Here is a 17,496-nt window from a genome sequence, read left to right on the forward strand (position 1 = left end):
AAGGATGTTGCATTAAGTCATTTATTTTCTCATTACATACAGTCAAGTATATTACAGATCTCGTCATACTCATTATAAAATTAGATTCATTTGCATATATTCACATTTGAGAGGTTAAAGGGCAGAAAGCATGATCACTACAGCCGATTCCTTACGTCATTATATCAGCAATAATCTAGATTTCGCTCTGTATTCTTGTCTTGTTTTCCAGAACAAGCAGACATATGCTGGAGATGCAAAATTAGCTCAGGCATTAATTCTTTTGTGATTTTAGGGGAAAATAGGTCAGAAAAATCTACATAATTCAAACGAAAGAAAATTATTTTTCTGAGCCTGTTGACAGATATTTGTTCTCGTTTTAAACATTAACTCACTTCATTTTGATTAATATTTCAGACTTAATATCTTCAATTTTGCATCTCCAGTAAATGATTCTTGATTTAAGGATTAAAAACAAGACAGAATATCCTGAGGAAGAGCATCCTTCTCTGCGGTGAGGAAGAACACCAGGACCTTCATCAGATAAAAATCTCTCGATAGAATGAAGAAGAGCCGCGTTTGTGCCCGAGTTGATCGGCGGCAGGTAAAAGAAAAGCGTAAAAAATAAACCCTGAACAACGTTCCTTAAAACAAACGTCTGCAGGAGCCTCGATGATTATAAATATGCTTTATATTAACACAGAATCATTTCATCAAACCTCGAGTTCAGCTCCATATTTACACTGAAAATAAAAGCAGCTGTGATCTTCATTCCAGTTAGCGGCTCTGAACTCGACGACAGCCGTGAGATGAAGCTGATTGGTTGATTCACAAATGGAATGATGCTTCGGCTCGACACGGCCGATCTTCACACACAAAACGCTTTATATTCAAACATAGGAACGATTAACACTCATATAACTCATTTACTCTCTCGGCTTCAATGAGTGTCTTTCTTCTGCTGAACACTGAAGATGATGTTTTAAAGAGCAAACAGTTGACGGCACCCATTGACTTCTATACTACAAGAAAAAACACTATGGAAGTGAATGAAACTGTTTGGTCTTTAAAACATCATCTTCAGTGTTCAGCAGAAGAAAGACACTCATACAAGTTTGAAACGACATGAGGGAGAGTAAAAGATGACTTTTTATTTTTGGGTGAACTGTTGCTTTAAAGCTCATCATCTCAGCCTACTAAATACTGCTTACTGTAGTAATATACAATACCTTCCCATAGAACGATTATAACAACGACAGAAACTACCACACATCGTTTGACAGATGCAACAGAATCCAGTGGTCTGATGATGGAGACGTCCAGCGCGAGAGATGATTGGGTAGAAATATAAGGACACTTATCACTATATTGAGTCTAGAGCACGATCACAACACCACTTAGCAACAGTTTGGCTAGTTAAGGCTTTACTGATATATATTTATAGATATATTTCAGATTAGTATGCTGCAGAAATCGTACAGTGTGCTTCCGTCCCAGGATCCCTGTGTTTGGGTTGTGTGTCCTCTCTCGTATTGCTTGTCTTACCGTGTGCAAAGAGTCATGAGTGTGCTACATGATGAACCTGACGTCGCTCTTCGCTGCGCTGCAGTAGAGGCTCAGAGCGTCGGGGAGCAGGCGCAGCTTCATGGTGCCGTCTGCGCCGCAGGAGAAGACGTGATTGGCCGGGCCGGTCTCGATCTGCATGACGCCTGTGCCCAGGTTACGGAAGAGCGACTGGCGAGCGTGTTCATTACTGAAGGTGTGCAGGAGGCTCTGGGTGGACATGCTCCACACCTGACACACACACACACACACACACACACACACACACAACAGAACTATATCAACACACGTGTTTATTCCCTGTGATCAACTAGTGTGCTGGACAAGGTTTTAATATTTATCATTCTGTGTTGCATAAAGAGCACCAGGTCTGTTTTAAGGACTGTTAAGGTTTGTTTGTATTGTGACATTATTCTCATGACAATAAATATTCTCTCTCCTAATTCTCATTGCTGTGATGAGGACAAATGCTTTGTTTATTTTTATTAACTAAATTTCTCTTTTAATTTCAGATTAGTGAAAACATGTTAATCATAACCTTTCATCCAGCAACTTTTATTCCTAACTAGTTATTCCCAAAGCAACCAACTGTGTCTTTGTTGTTAACTAAGACTGAAAGTACTAAAAACTGTTTTCTGTAATTGAAATAAAGCTAAAGTAAAATGATATAGATATATACATATTATATTGTTATGATATAGATACATATCATAGATAACTTAAAAACATTACATTAGAAATGCTGCCTTGACAATTAAATTAAATAATACTAAAATGAGTCAATTTTTTTTACAAAAAAGTTTAAATGCTAAAATTACTGAGTGACATAAACAGAAAAGCTAAGTAAACAAAACACAAAAATTATGAAAAGTAAAAAAAAAAAAAAATCTTAAATTCCTAAAACTCAAACTGAAAATATAAAGCTAAAAGCTATTTGAAAATGTGAGTAGGTTCTGTAACAGTATATAAAGGGTGAGGCTCAGACCTTGATGTTGCCCTCGGCCGATCCGCTGACGAAGCAGCTCTCGGTGGCGTCGACGGCCAGTGCTTTGACGGGCGAGTCGTGAGCCTGGAAACTCTGGCGCTGGATCTTCAGACTGAGGTCCAGAACACTGATCCAGCCCCGCCGGCCCCCGCTGAGCAGCAGCTGCTGTTTGGACGCCAGAGCCAGAACCGTGGAGCCGGACTCGTGACAGCTGAAGCCTGCAGCACACGTCTCGTTTAGATGTGTTTCTACAGGGGTGTGTGTGTGTGTGTGAGATGACTTACCGTGAACCAGACTGTATGCCGGCGCGACCAGCGCATCCCACAGACACACATTCCTGTGATGAGAGAATGTGTTAAGATTATGTTGTTTTTATAAATTTAAGTTCACATTTTTCTGATTTAATCGTTATCTTTTCATGAAGCTCTGTTCCAGAGACGTGTGTGTGTGTGTGAGAGAGAGAGAGTGTGTGTGTGAGAGAGAGAGTGTATGTGTGTGTGCGTGCGTGCGTGTGAGAGAGAGAGTGTGTGCGTGTGTGTGTGTGAGAGAGTGTATGTGTGTGTGCGTGCGTGTGAGAGAGAGTGTGTGTGTGTGTGTGTATGTGTGCGTGCGAGAGAGAGAGTGTGTGTGTGTGTATGTGTGTGTGTGAGAGAGAGAGTGTGTGTGTGTGTGTGTGTGTGTGTGTGAGAGAGTGTATGTGTGTGTGCACGTGTGTGTGTGTGAGAGAGAGTGTATGTGTGTGCGTGCGTGAGAGAGAGTGTATGTGTGTGTGCGTGCGTTCGTGTGAGAGAGAGTGTGTGTGTGTGTGTGTGTGCATGTGTGTGTGTGTGAGAGAGTGTATGTGTGTGCGTGCGAGTGAGTGAGAGAGTGTGCGTGCGTGCGTGCGTGCATGCGTGCGAGTGAGTGTGAGTGAGAGTGTGTGTGAGTGTGAGAGAGAGTGTGTGTGAGTGTGAGAGAGTGTGAGTGAGTGTGAGAGAGAGTGTGTGTGTGTGTGTGTGCATGTGTGTGTGTGTGAGAGAGTGTATGTGTGTGCGTGCGAGTGAGTGAGAGAGTGTGCGTGCGTGCATGCGTGCGAGTGAGTGTGAGTGAGAGTGTGTGTGAGTGTGAGAGAGAGTGTGTGTGAGTGTGAGAGAGTGTGAGTGAGTGTGAGAGAGAGTGTGTGAGTGTGAGAGAGTGTGCGCGTGCATGCGTGCGAGTGAGTGTGAGAGAGAGTGTGTGAGTGTGAGAGAGAGTGTGCGTGCGTGCATGCGTGCGAGTGAGTGTGTGAGTGTGAGAGAGAGTGCGTGCGTGCGAGTGAGTGTGAGAGAGAGTGTGTGAGTGTGAGAGAGAGTGTGCGTGCGAGTGAGTGTGAGAGAGAGTGTGCGTGTGTGCGAGTGAGTGTGAGAGAGAGTGTGTGAGTGTGTGTGCGCGAGTGTGTGTGTGAGAGAGAGAGAGAGTACCTGTTGTCTGTGGACAGGCCTGCGGTGGCGATGAGAGATGATGAGCCCACAAACACAAAGTCATTTGCTGTCTTATTGTGACACTGAAGCGTCTGGAGGAAAACAAGGAAACGATCACACACAGAAGATGATGAGGAACACGGCTAAGAAGTGTAGCTTTATTCAGTACAGACACACATTAAGAATGGCAAACATGTCATCAGTGCATCCAAACCAACAGAATCACAATCACACAGAGCTTCGATCCTACATCCAGTGCACACAAACACAACAGCACCACACAATAACAAAACCAATTAATTAAATATCAAAATGTACAAAAACAGGTTGAGACACAATAAATATATTTAAACAATGTGAACATATTTACAGTATTATCAATAATGATGTTTTTAATGGAGTCTCTTCTGTTCACCAATTCTGCATTTATTGATCAAATACAGTACAGTAAAATACAGTAAAATGTGAAATATTTTTACTATTTAAAACAGCTGTTTTCTATGTGAATATGTGTTAAAGTGTAATGTATTTCTGTGATCTGCAGCTGTATTTTCAGCATCATTACTCCAGTCTTCAGTGTCACATGATCTTCAGAAATCATTATAATATACTGATTTACTGCTCAACAAACATTTCTGATTATTATCAATGTTGAACACAGTTGTGCTGCACAATATTTTTGTGGAAACTGTGATGCATTTTATTTTTCAGGATTCACAGATGAATAGAAAGTTCAAAAGAACAGCATTTATTTGAAATAGAAATCTTTTGGAACATTATAAATGTCTTCACTGAAAAGTGAAAGTGACGTGACACGTAGCCAAGTTTGGTGGCCCATACTCAGAATTTGTGCTCGGCATTTAACCCATCCACGTGCACACACACACACACACACACACACACACACACACACACACACAGCAATCAATTAGTTTAACAGATATTCACATAGAAACAGCTGTTTTAAATTGCAATCATTTTTCACAATTTTACAGTTTTTACTGTATTTTTGATCAAATAAATGCCGCTCTGATGAGCAGAAGAGACTTCTTTCAAAAACATTTAAAAAATCATGTTTCCAAACTTTTGACAAGTACTGTACATGAGGAACAAAGAGAGCGGTGGACATACCAGATAGGGTTTGTGAGCGTTTCCTGAGGTGCTGGTCTGCCAGAGACTGAGTGCTCCGTCTGCATCCATGATCCCAAACTGCAACACACACACACACACACACACACACACGTGAGCTGGTTTACACACACTACAGTCACACACACACACACAAGTTATTCCTGACGATCCCGACGCACCTTATTGCCCTGGTAATTGAAGCGTATCCTGGTGACCCTGGAGTTTCCGGGGCTCCTGAAGCAGGTGATCTGCTGTGAGTGACCCCACTCAAACATGCGCACGCTGCCGTCCTGAGCTCCGGTCAGATCTACACACACACACACACACACACACGGTGGGAGGCGCCATTACACATCTTCTGAAAGAGTACTGAATCTCTGAATCAAAACACGGCGATGTAGAATCAGAAACAAGTGATCACATGTGTAAGCAGATGCATATGCAAAATAACAATCATCAAACATTAAACAGCATATAAATCAAAATGATCCAGAAAGTGGTTTAGGATTGTGCAAGCTTTGGAGATTTGATGGAAGCGAACAACTCCATCTGAGTTTTGATTATCGTTCTGAATCTGATCCATAGTCTTTGACAAGAAAGGCCATTGTTCAAAATGTTTTTTTTTTATGAAAACTTGCCAAAAATGATGCAGTGGCTGGCAACTTAAAAAAAACACTGCTGGGGAAAGTGTTAACATTTTGTTTTATTTTTATATTTTTTTCAACACCCTAGAAACCCCCTAGCAACCACCCAGAACACACTAGCAACTGCCACGGAAAGCAGCACATTTTCTTCAGTCTAGTTGTAAAATTTCAGTAATTTTGTTGTGTTTTTGTCATTCTTATTAGTTTTTGTTTTAAATATGTCTGTGTTTTTATTAATTTTTATTGATTATTTTATTGATTATCAGGGGAAGTCGTGGCCTAATGGTTAGAGGGTTGGACTTGTAATCTAAAGGGTGTGGGTTCGAGTCTCGGGCCGGCAGGGATTGTAGGTGGGGGGAGTGAATGTCCAGCGCTCTCTCCTCCCTCAATACCACGACTGAGGTGCCCTTGAGCAAGACACCGAACCCCCAACTGCTCCCCGGGCGCTGCAGCATGGCTGCCCACTGCTCCGGGTGTGTGTTCACGGTGTGTGTGTGTGTGTTCACTGCTGTGTGTGTGTGTGTTCACTGCTGTGTGTGTGTGTGTGTGTGTTCACTGCTGTGTGTGTGTGTGTGTATTCACTGCTGTGTGTGTGTGTGTGTTCACTGCTGTGTGTGTGTGTGTGTTCACTGCTGTGTGTGTGTGTGTGTTCACTGCTGTGTGAGTGTGTGTGTGTGTTTGATGCAGTCACTCACAGTAGGGCAGCGTGGGGTGTGACGTCATCCGCCTCACGTTGTTGATGTTGCGTTTGATGAGCTGCATGAACACACAGAAGAGTGTGAGCGAGTGTTAGCATGTGCGGGGTGTTAGCGCTCGAGTGCTGTTAGCACTGCTCACCACGGCGGCTCCTCGGCCCGTCTGCAGGCCGCCCAGCCAGGGCATGTTGATGGGCGTCCCGGGGCTGCTGTGGGTGTAGGGTGTGCTGCCGTGAAGCGCGGTGAAGTCGTCCCGAGCGTGAACCACCAGGAAATCATCCGTCCTGCCAAACAACACAAGCACATCATCATCATACGCTCTAGTGCTCATATCCTCATATCTTCAGCCTGTGAGATCACCGATACACCGTATTATTGTGCTAATTTATTTAAAGGGTTAGCTCACCCCAAAATTCTGTCATTAATTACTCACCCTCATCTCGTTCCAAACCCGTAAGACCTTCATTCATGATGCTGGTAACCAAGCAGTTGCCGGTAGCCATTGACTTCCAGTGTTTTTGTTTTTAGGGGTGGGCGATATGGCAAAAATATCAGATCACAATTTTTTTTTTTTTTTTAGAAATATCATGATTTTATAACGATTCTTTGTCATGTTGGTTTTACCATTTTTTTTTTTTAAACATTTTTATCTTCTGAACACACATTAAGATATTTTTGATGAAATCCGAGAGCTCTCTGACCCTCTCATAGACAGCAAGGATCCTAACACCATCAAGGCTCAGAACCGTAGCAAGGACATCGTTAAAATAATCCATGTGACATCAGCAGCTCAACCGTAATTTTACGAAGCTACGAGAATACTTTGTGTGCAAAGAAAACAAAAATAACGACTTAAACAATTCGTCTCCTCCACGTCACTCTATAGCACCATTTTGGAGAGAATCACATACATAAACAACATATGCACACGGATACGCTGTTTACGTTCAGATCGAAGCGTAAACTAAATAAACAGCGTATGTGTGTACATATGTTGAATACGTCGTTTACGTATGTAATACTCTCCAACATTTCCAAAAATTACTCACTCACTTTTAAAGATGAATGAGTTTCTTTCTTCTGCTGAACATAAAAGTTATTTTGAGGAACGTGGAAAACCAAACAGTTGCTGGTTCCCAGTGACTTCCATAGTATTTGCTTCCTATTATCAAAGTCAATGTGGACCAGCAACTGTTTGGTTACCCTCATTCTTCAAAATATCTTGTGTGTTCAGCACAAGAAGGAAATTAATACAGGTTTGGGACAGAAATTAAATTTTAGGGTGAAGTATCAGTTTAATGACAGTCAGCTGCATGTTTAGTTCTGTCCGTTTAAGACCTGCACACATCTAATATACAGACACGAATGCATTTTACTCTCAACTGTTTACTTTCATTTTAGAGATAACCAACTGAGTCTGTATGTAAACCTTGACATAGATAACTGAGATAACGGAGATAAACGCTCAGAAAAAGCGCACATCAGACCAGCGGGTGAATGAAATGTTTAACACATGCAAATGCTTTTTTTAAAGCACAGTGTCCCGTGAGAGTAACTCTACCGCTGAGGAGGCGTCAGAACTGTAACTGATAGAATGTGCTCTGTAGCACGATACTACGATATTTCTCCACGAGCAAAAATCATCATATCACACAGGTCAATGGCTACCGTCAACTGTTTGTTCACCAACATTCTTCAAAATATCATCTTCTGTGTTCGACATAAGAAAGAAACGACATGAGGGAGAGTAAATGCTGACAGAATGATCAGTTTTGGCTTAACTGTCCCTTTAAGAGTGAGTTTTATCACATGACTGCCGAGCTGCTGTAACTCACCCTTTGACCTCGTTCTCATTCTCGTCATCGACCCAGGTCAGGATCTGCGTGGCGAGGATGGAGGACACATCCAGCTCCTGGATGTCGTGGGTGGAGGCGATCACTAAACAGTTGCGATTGGCCTGGAGGACAGAGAGAGGCTGTTGTTTACGCTTCACATCAGACACAAACACAACGCAGCATGTCGCGTCGCAGCACCTTATTGATGGCGAACGCCGTGATGATGTCCGACTCCTTGTGGATGATGCGAGCTTTTCCTCCAGGAAATCCCAGATCGGCCTCGATCTGCAGGAGGAAGGAGAGAGCAGCAACATCACTAACACTCGTCTCAGACGGGACAGAGATGTGAACGCAACGGGCTCATGTGTTCACTGCAAAGAATTATTCTCTCACTTGGTGTTTTTGTCTTGTTTTCTGTAAAAATATATAAAAATATTGTTCATTTTTAGTTGAAACAAGCAAAATATCTGCCAATGGGGCAAGAAAAATAATCTTGTTTAGCCTTTGAATTAAGATTATTTTTCTTACCCCATATGCTTGTTTTAAGCAAAAAATAACAAAATGTTGATTTTTTATTTTATTTTAGAAAACAAGACTTAATATCTTAAATCATTTTATTTGTCCAGTAAATGCATCTTGATTCAAGAATGTTTAGATATTTATTATAGAAAACAAGACAGAAATACTGAGTAAGAGAATCATTGTTTTGCAGTGTTCTGACTAGGGATGCAACGATGCACGATTAAATCGTTGATAAAAATATAAGTGGCGATTCAAGTCAGCTGAGATGTTAAACGAATCACAATACAGTCGGGGGTTTGTGTGTCTCTGAGGGAAACTGACTGTCTTCAGGAAAGTTTAGATGGTGTTTTCTTTTGATCTGGTCTCTGTATAATGCATATTAAAGTAGCAGCTGCTGTGTTTACAGCAGTAACCAAAGAAACGCTGTATCGCTGCTGTTCCAGAAGCACCACCTGCTGGCAGAGAGTGAAACTGCTTCTCATGCGGCTCGTCTGCTGTTTCGGTTTCATACAGATATTCATACTTTAATTTTCTGTAATGCTGCTTTGATTTGTATCGTGAAAAGCGCTATACAAATAAACTTGAATTGAACAGTTTCACAAAATTAAAGTGGAACCATTCTGTTCTGCTTCAAATTTGGAAATCATACAAACTAATTGAAATCAGAAACTGCTCATGCTGCATGTATGCAGTGTTTGCCTGTCATTTTAAATGGAAAGAGCACAGACAAAGCCTTTTTTTTTTTATATAAAGATTTATTTTATTTGTATTATTTATTTGATTTGATGTTTTAAAATTTCATTTTATTTTTGTTATTTGACATATTTAAATTTCACAAAGAAATGTGCAGCATTTTGTCTGAGAAATACTAAAAGGACACCTTTTTATGTATAATTTGTGAACCTTTGAATAAAAAAAACAGAATGTGATAAAATCATATTGTGAAATCAGTACCGTGAATCAAATCGTCATGTCTTCTTTATTCTATAGAGCTTAATGCAATACAGATCGAGTCTAAGCAGCTTTACAGTATTTAACAGGACAATAGTGTTGAATCTAAAATGCATTGTGAGTTGAGTGAATCGTTCCATCCCTCATTGTGACAGAGACCACAGAGATAACATGTTGTGCTGTTTAAAGACTCTTTTAAAGGCCTCTCAGTCATGAGCTACTGCTAGAGGAGAATACATGTTTAAATAATGTGTGGAACAATCCGGCTTATTCACTAACACTCAGTGTCCAAGCTTTAAATCAACAGGAAATCACATGTGATGCTGAATATAGTGTTGTACTCAGGTTTAAATAAGGAAAACAGATTAAGGTCAGGACTTGATGTTCAGACCTCACTGCGAGTTTGCAGTGCATTGTGGGCGATCGACTTCGGGCTTAGACTAGTCTTACAAGTTAGTCATTGATGTTTTGTTTTCTTCAAGACTGGTCATTCCATTAAGTCAAGTCACATAAAAATGATTGGTCAAATACTTTGAATTTGAAAAGTAAGACTGATTCCTCCTTTGGTAACTAACTGCTAGTTGGTCAGATTAGTTGTTAAGACACAGTCTAGTTTAGAGGCACTATGCACTACTGAGCAGATCTGTGATTTCATGTTGATTTGCAGATAAACATGCATCTTAAAGAGCCTCACGACTGGAGGAGGATGATGATGATGATGATGATGATGAAGGAGCAGAAGCTCTGTTAGATACCTGGTTGTGTGTGGACTCCAGCGGCACAGAACATTTCACACTGTCAGTCTCCTGATTCAAACATGCCGGTCAATCACACACATCACAGCCACAATTAGACGTTAATTACAAACATCTTCAATTAACACAAGTACACCACCAGTTATCAGTATTAATGACATTAATGGCTCCACAGACAGGGGTGACTGCTAAAAACACAATCAGGAGGAGTGAAATCAAGCAGCTGATGGGGAACAGACTGTATTTTGAGGTGCATTCTGGGAAACAGCAGCACAAATACCTCGTTCTGATCTCGTTTCTTGGTGAAGATGTTTCGTATGAACGTCTCCTGAACCTCTTCCTGTTTGACCAGATACTGCCACAGCCGTCTGACGGGCAGAGCGGAGCGCCGGCGAGACCTGAGAATCAAACACGCTCAGAACCTCATCACAAAACACTAGTGATGCAGCCAAATTAAGAAAAATCATCTTAATTCAAAGGCTAAACAAGATTATTTTTCTTGCCCCATTGGCAGATATTTTTGTTGTTTTAATCAAAAACTAATAAAATTGATTTTTTTTTTTCTTTTAGAAAACAAGACTTAATATTTTAAATACTTTTGCTTGTCCAGTAAATGCTAATTCAAGAATATTTAGATATTTATTCTAGAAAACAAGACAAAAATACTAAGAGAATCATTTTTTGCAGTGTAGCCAAAAGTGAAGGTTATTTCATAATGAATTAATTAATAATAAATAAATACATTTGATTAATTAATTCATAATGAATGAATTAATCAAATGTATTTAATAATCAATGCTCAAATAACAACTGAGTTGCACAAACATTTAAACTGTACACAAGGAAGTTTTTAGGTCAATATTTTAATTATGAATTATATTTTTACTTAATCTCCTAGTCATGTCTTCGTTATTTAATGTATGTTTGCATAAATCTGTCTTGAAAAATTATTACAGCCATTGTTTAAAAGTTTATAGTTCACCAACAAACTGGAGTAGAAACATAATTCACTTATTAAAAAGTTGACATAAAAACAGCCTTATGAGCAATTAGAATTTTTGTTAAACTTTTTAAAAGTTTTTATTTGAGTGTTGATTAAATAAATTTGATTAAGTAATTGATTATTAAATTTCGTTTTCCAAAAAATTTAATTTAGATGCTTAGGTAAAATAAATTAAAGGGTGGTGATGGCGCAGTGGATAAGACACATGCCTTTGGTGTGAGAGACCCGGGTTCGAATCCACTGTGAGACACCAATGTGTCCCTGAGCAAGACACTTAACCCCTAGTTGCTCCAGAGGCGTGCGACCTCTGACATATATAGCAATTGTAAGTCGCTTTGGATAAAAGCGTCAGCTAAATGATTAAATGTTTAAATGTTTAAAAAGGTCTAATATTAAAACAATTATACAAAAAAGTGTTTTCTTTAAGTTTTGGTTTTTGGCCAAATGCATCCTGAATTTTTGGTTTCAGCCCAGAATTTTCATTTGGGTGCATCACTAGTCGAAATATAAACATTTAAACAGAGGCAGCAATAAAAGCTTGTTTCCATGACAGATTGATTGGTGCCATAACTAGTAGTAAAGAGGAAGAGATGAGCGGTTCACTACAGCAATCCGTCACCACACATTAAACAGCCACAAAAACACATTTACTGACTGAATTTACAGATAATATCAACAGAATTTGAAAGCTGAATTTTGAAAGCTGTGTTTTATATTAAAAGTAACAAAGCACAAAGATTACTGTGATTTATTGGATGGCAGGAGCTACAAACAATGTTTAGTGAAGTTCACACATCAACAGGAAACAGCACAGACTCAGAGACTGATCTTGAGATTTAACAATCCATATCGGTGTCGATTAAAAATGAGAAATCAAAACACGCCATTGGAAAAAAAACTAATTTAAGTTGCTGTTTCAGTCAATGATTTCAGCCCTACAAAAACCAAAAACTGCTGTTTCAGTCGAGTCTTAAAGTGCCCCTATCATGTATTTTTGAAGATGATCTTTCATGCAGTGAGTAACACAGCTCTAAGTGAATGAAAACATCCTGCTAAGTTCTGAAAGTGCTCCGTGTATAAAGTTATTGTCTCTCAAAAGAAAGAGTCGACTCTGAATCATTGAAAAGAGTCGTTTTTAAAACGAATCCCATGCCGTTTCATGTTAACATCAACATTAGCATATTCCCTGCTCACTTTGTTGGTCTTTTTGCTTGGTCTGAATGAAAATGCAAATTCATTCTTTGCCACTGGGTGCCGCTTTTGGAGCGTTAAAATAGCGGTTTCTGCTGTAAACAAAGGAGCACTGCGCTCACCGCTTTATCAGGTATTACAGGCGAGATGAGATGAAAATGAGACCAATCGACCAATCAGCGCTGTTGTTGGGGACTCCCAAAAGCAAAATATGAACCTTTCATAACTCTTAATAGGGGCACTTTAAGTGTGTGTGACGTGTATTCTGTACCTAAAGGGTGTGTTGGAGGGCTCAAACAGGGCTTTGTGCCGCAGCAGCGCCGGACCCGACGACACGCTCTCCTCCAGCAGCTGTGTGCAGATGAACCTCGACGGAGGACCTCCGAAAATCTCCAGCCTCTTGAGCAGCAGCTGCTCCCAGCGCTGGAGCGTCTTGAGAGCGGCGTGACAGAGCGGCGAGCACACAGGCAGATCTGACACACACACAGGTCAACAGGTGTTGGCATTTCCCAAAAGCACAGCAGTAATGACTTTATGAACTACTTTACTTCCAAGATCGATTCTATCAGAGATAAAATTGTAACCATGCAGCCGTCAGCTACAGCATCGCATCAGATAGTGCACTATAGATCCCCTGAGGAACAATTCCACTCATTCTCTACTTAAGGAGAGGAAGAATTGTATAAACCTGTTAAATCATCTAAACCAACAACATGTATGTTAGACCCTATTCCATCTAAACTACTAAAAGAGCTGCTTCCAGAAGTCATAGATCCTCTTTTGGCTATTATTAATTCATCACTGTCATTAGGATATGTCCCCAAAACCTTCAAATTGGCTGTTATTAAGCCTCTCATTAAAAAACCACAACTTGACCCCAAAGATCTAGATAATTACAGACCGATCTCAAATCTCCCTTTTCTGTCAAAGATACTAGAAAAGGTAGTATCCTCACAATTATATTCCTTCTTAGAGAAAAATGGTATCTGTGAGGAATTCCAGTCAGGACTTAGACCGTATCATAGTACTGAGACTGCTCTCATTAGAGTTAATAATGACCTGCTCTTATCATCTGATCGTGGTTGTATCTCTTTATTAGTGCTACTGGATCTTAGTGCTGCGTTCGACACTATCGACCACAATATTCTTTTAAATAGACTAGAACACTTTGTTGGCATTAGTGGAAGTGCCTTAGCATGGTTCAAATCGTACTTATCTGAACGCCATCAGTTCGTAGCTGTGAATGAAGAGGTATCATATCGATCACAAGTGCAGTACGGAGTACCTCAAGGCTCAGTACTAGGGCCGTTACTTTTCACGCTTTACATGTTACCCTTGGGAGATATTATCAGGAAACATGATGTTAGCTTTCACTGTTATGCTGATGATACTCAGCTCTATATTTCCTCACGGCCCGGTGAAACACACCAAATTGAGAAACTAACGGAATGCATAGTCGTTATAAAAAACTGGATGACGAGTAACTTCTTACTGCTAAATTCTGAAAAAACAGAGGTGTTAATTATCAGACCTAAAAACCCCACATGTAATAACCTAGAACACTTGACGGCTGCTCTGTCAGTTCTTCTTCATCAGTTAGGAACCTAGGTGTGCTGTTTGATAGCAATCTTTCATTTGAAAGCCATGTTTCTAGCATCTGTAAAACTGCGTTTTTCCATCTCAAAATCATATCTAAATTGCGACCTATGCTCTCAACGTCAAATGCAGAAATACTAATTCATGCGTTTATGACCTCGAGGCTAGATTATTGTAATGCTTTATTGGGTGGTTGTTCTGCACGTTTGATCAACAAATTACAGCTGGTCCAAAATACAGCAGCTAGAGTCCTTACTAGAACCAGGAAGTACGACCATATTAGCCCGGTTCTGTCAACACTGCACTGGCTCCCCATCAAACATCATATAGATTTTAAAATCTTGTTAATTACTTATAAAGTATAAAAAATAACTAAAAATAGTATTATAAAAATAGGAATATAATACATTTATACATTTAAAATTTTAATTAAAACAATAAGTAAGCAAAAAATAAACAATATCCTGGTCAGAGGAGAACTGGCCCCGACTGAGTCCTGGTTTCTCCCAAGGTTGTTTTCTCCATTCTGTCTCCGAGGGAGTTTTGGTTCCTTGCCGCTGTCGCCTCTGGCTTGCTCAGTTGGGGACACTTAATTTCTAGTGATTATCGTTAATTTGATTTCACAGATACTATTTAAACTAAACTGAGCTAGACAATGACATCTCTGAATACAATAATGAAATGCCTTTAACTGAAAATTGAGTGTTTAATCTTATTATTATACATTGGGGAAGTCGTGGCCTAATGGTTAGAGAGTCGGACTCGTAATCGAAAGGTTGCGAGTTCGAGCCCCCGGCCGGCAGGAATTGTAGGTGGGGGGAGGGAATGTCCAGCGCTCTCTCCACCCTCAATACCACGACTGAGGTGCCCTTGAGCAAGGCACCGAACCCCCAACTGCTCCCCGGGCGCTGCAGCATAAATGCTGCCCACTGCTCCGGGTGTGTGTTCACGGTGTGTGTGTGTGTGTGTGTGTGTGTGTGTGTGGATTTGTTCACTACTCACTGCTGTGTGTGTGCACTTGGATGGGCTAAACCATACTTGACAATACGTCACGACTACTGACACTCTATCCTCCAGTTTGATACTGTTAAGTGCTCTGACACAATCTGTATTGTTAAAAGCGCTATATAAATAAAGCTGACTTGACTTAATCACTAAAACAATAACATGACCAGTGATGTCCAGATTTTAAATGACATCATGTCTGACAACAGTTTATCTAATAGCATGTTTAAATATATAATGTAAATGTTCAAATAAAGCTTTGAGAGTGTTTCATATAAAAGGTAAACCTCACATTTCAGCCTTTAAATAAAGAAAAGGGTTGAGTCAAAATGATAATTGATTAATAAATGATTATATGTATTTTCTCTGCTCCATGAATAATCCTAGATAACTGAATCTGAATTGTTTGAATGTGTAGAATCCACATAAGCTTGTTTTTCATCAACTGGTCATAAATAACAGCAGGGCATGTAAATCCAGTCTGTTTTTAGTCCAGACAGAAACTGCACACAGGCTGAATGTGAATGTGAGTCTGTAAATCCAGTCTCTGACAGCAGGTGGCGCTGATGGAGCAGCAGAAATACAGCCGTTTCCCGTAAAGAACACTAATTTATTAGGTATTATATGGAGCGAAGGTGAAAACAAAATGCCATTGAATCTTTTCTGAAGACAGTCAGAACCTTCAGAGATACATTCATATAATTAATTAATTCATATATTAATTTGTATAATTCCCTTAGCATTCTTTTAAAACCTCCCAGCTTTTCCACCATGTTTTCACTCAAAATGAAACTACTCCAGAGATTGTCTTATTAGTGGCTTGGACTAATCTGCTGCTGTGTGCACCTGAGACTGTTACTGAAAACTCTGCTTTATGCTGGGCCGTTTTATTTATTCTGAGCGGTTCAAATCGCAGTAATCAAATACAGTTATAATGATAATTAGAACATGAAACAGTAATACTAACTGTGGGGAACTTTATCATGATTTATCGTCAAACCGGTAATCGTTCAATCCCTACACTCTTCACACACACACTCTACACACACACACACACACACATCATACGTGTGCTGCAGCTGTCTCATTACCTAATAGGTCGTGACCTGCCATCGGATAGAGGGTCTTGAGGTTGAACAGGACCGTCTGCACCATCGCCAAGCGCATCAGACACCAGCTGCACAGAAACATCATCATCATCATCATCATCATCATCATCATCATCACAGGTGCAGCTCATCACATGACTCACAGCTAGAGCTGCACCATTCTGGATAAATTGAGAATCACTATTTTTTTGTCTCAAATAGAGCTCACTATTATCCCACGATTCTGAACTAAACGAAACAATGTGACAGTCTGTTTAAAAGTGTTTAACTTATTTGAATGAATTATTAAACATTTTAATATATATGTATTTGAAATATAATATATTTAATACACCAATTTTAATATTACAATTATGAAAAAGTGGTTTGAATGAATGATTCAATGACTCACTCATAAATACTTCACTTGTTTCATTACTGGATGATCAGCGTTTGTGAACGAATCTCTTGAATGAATGATTCAATGACAAATACATTTTTTAACAGCCACTCTTTGCCACCTAGTGGCCAAACAATGCAATCGACACAAACGTTATTTGAAGCGCCTATTACTTACTCGATTTTGATCGCTACCATAGACATCAATAGACATCAGTGTTTATTTGCGAACTATACTCTTTCATCCCAGTATTTCTGTGATAATATGAATGACTGTAAGACAGAAATAAGTGTGTGGTTGAAAAGACTGTTTGTGAAGCTGTTTCTTACTTAAACATGATAACTGTCTGCTCTCTGTGTCAGCGGCAGATTTGAATGTTCCGGGATGATTTTTCAAAGGTTTAATAGACAAGCGAATCGTTGTCACTTAGAAATCAGACCGCATGTGTGTTTGAATTGAGATCGCGATCTTTTAACGATTAATCGTGCAGCTGTACTCACGGCTCACCTGTACGAGTTATTGTTGGAATGCTCTGCCAGTGGACAGTTGGGATCAAAGGAATCTTCTTCCTCCTCATCTTCCTCATCCTCACTGCCTTGGCTCTCCTCAGAGTCGTACTCCACTCGGCTGGAGGATGGAGGCAGGTACGGCTTCACGCAGGACAAACAAATGAGTTCACAAACATAACAGTGTCAAATTACTGCAAGATGAAGA

At 39.9% G+C, this 17,496-nt stretch overlaps 1 protein-coding gene across 2 annotated transcripts in view; it reads right to left on the reverse strand.

Annotated features, from left to right (window-relative positions):
* Nucleotides 1–9: 9 nt before the first annotated feature.
* The window catches only part of LOC306849614 (dmX-like protein 1), a 57,664-nt gene continuing 40,177 nt past the window's right edge, over nucleotides 10–17,496 (reverse strand). The window contains exons 31-45 of one of the 2 annotated variants that reach the window (XM_079384778.1): nucleotides 17,290–17,432; nucleotides 16,386–16,471; nucleotides 12,965–13,166; nucleotides 10,780–10,897; nucleotides 10,500–10,550; nucleotides 8,470–8,556; nucleotides 8,272–8,393; nucleotides 6,579–6,720; nucleotides 6,437–6,497; nucleotides 5,277–5,404; nucleotides 5,098–5,175; nucleotides 3,967–4,058; nucleotides 2,812–2,864; nucleotides 2,528–2,745; nucleotides 10–1,773 (exon numbers count right to left, since the gene is read on the reverse strand). In XM_079384778.1, coding sequence (XP_079240904.1) covers nucleotides 1,549–1,773; nucleotides 2,528–2,745; nucleotides 2,812–2,864; nucleotides 3,967–4,058; nucleotides 5,098–5,175; nucleotides 5,277–5,404; nucleotides 6,437–6,497; nucleotides 6,579–6,720; nucleotides 8,272–8,393; nucleotides 8,470–8,556; nucleotides 10,500–10,550; nucleotides 10,780–10,897; nucleotides 12,965–13,166; nucleotides 16,386–16,471; nucleotides 17,290–17,432 — 1,806 coding nt within the window. In that variant the 3' untranslated portion in view covers nucleotides 10–1,548. The remainder of the gene's footprint in view (nucleotides 1,774–2,527; nucleotides 2,746–2,811; nucleotides 2,865–3,966; nucleotides 4,059–5,097; nucleotides 5,176–5,276; nucleotides 5,405–6,436; nucleotides 6,498–6,578; nucleotides 6,721–8,271; nucleotides 8,394–8,469; nucleotides 8,557–10,499; nucleotides 10,551–10,779; nucleotides 10,898–12,964; nucleotides 13,167–16,385; nucleotides 16,472–17,289; nucleotides 17,433–17,496) is intronic. The other variant, XM_079384779.1, reaches the window with a different exon arrangement.

This window comes from Barbus barbus (assembly GCF_936440315.1).
Source record: "Barbus barbus genome assembly, chromosome: 29".
Lineage (NCBI taxonomy): Eukaryota > Metazoa > Chordata > Actinopteri > Cypriniformes > Cyprinidae > Barbus > Barbus barbus.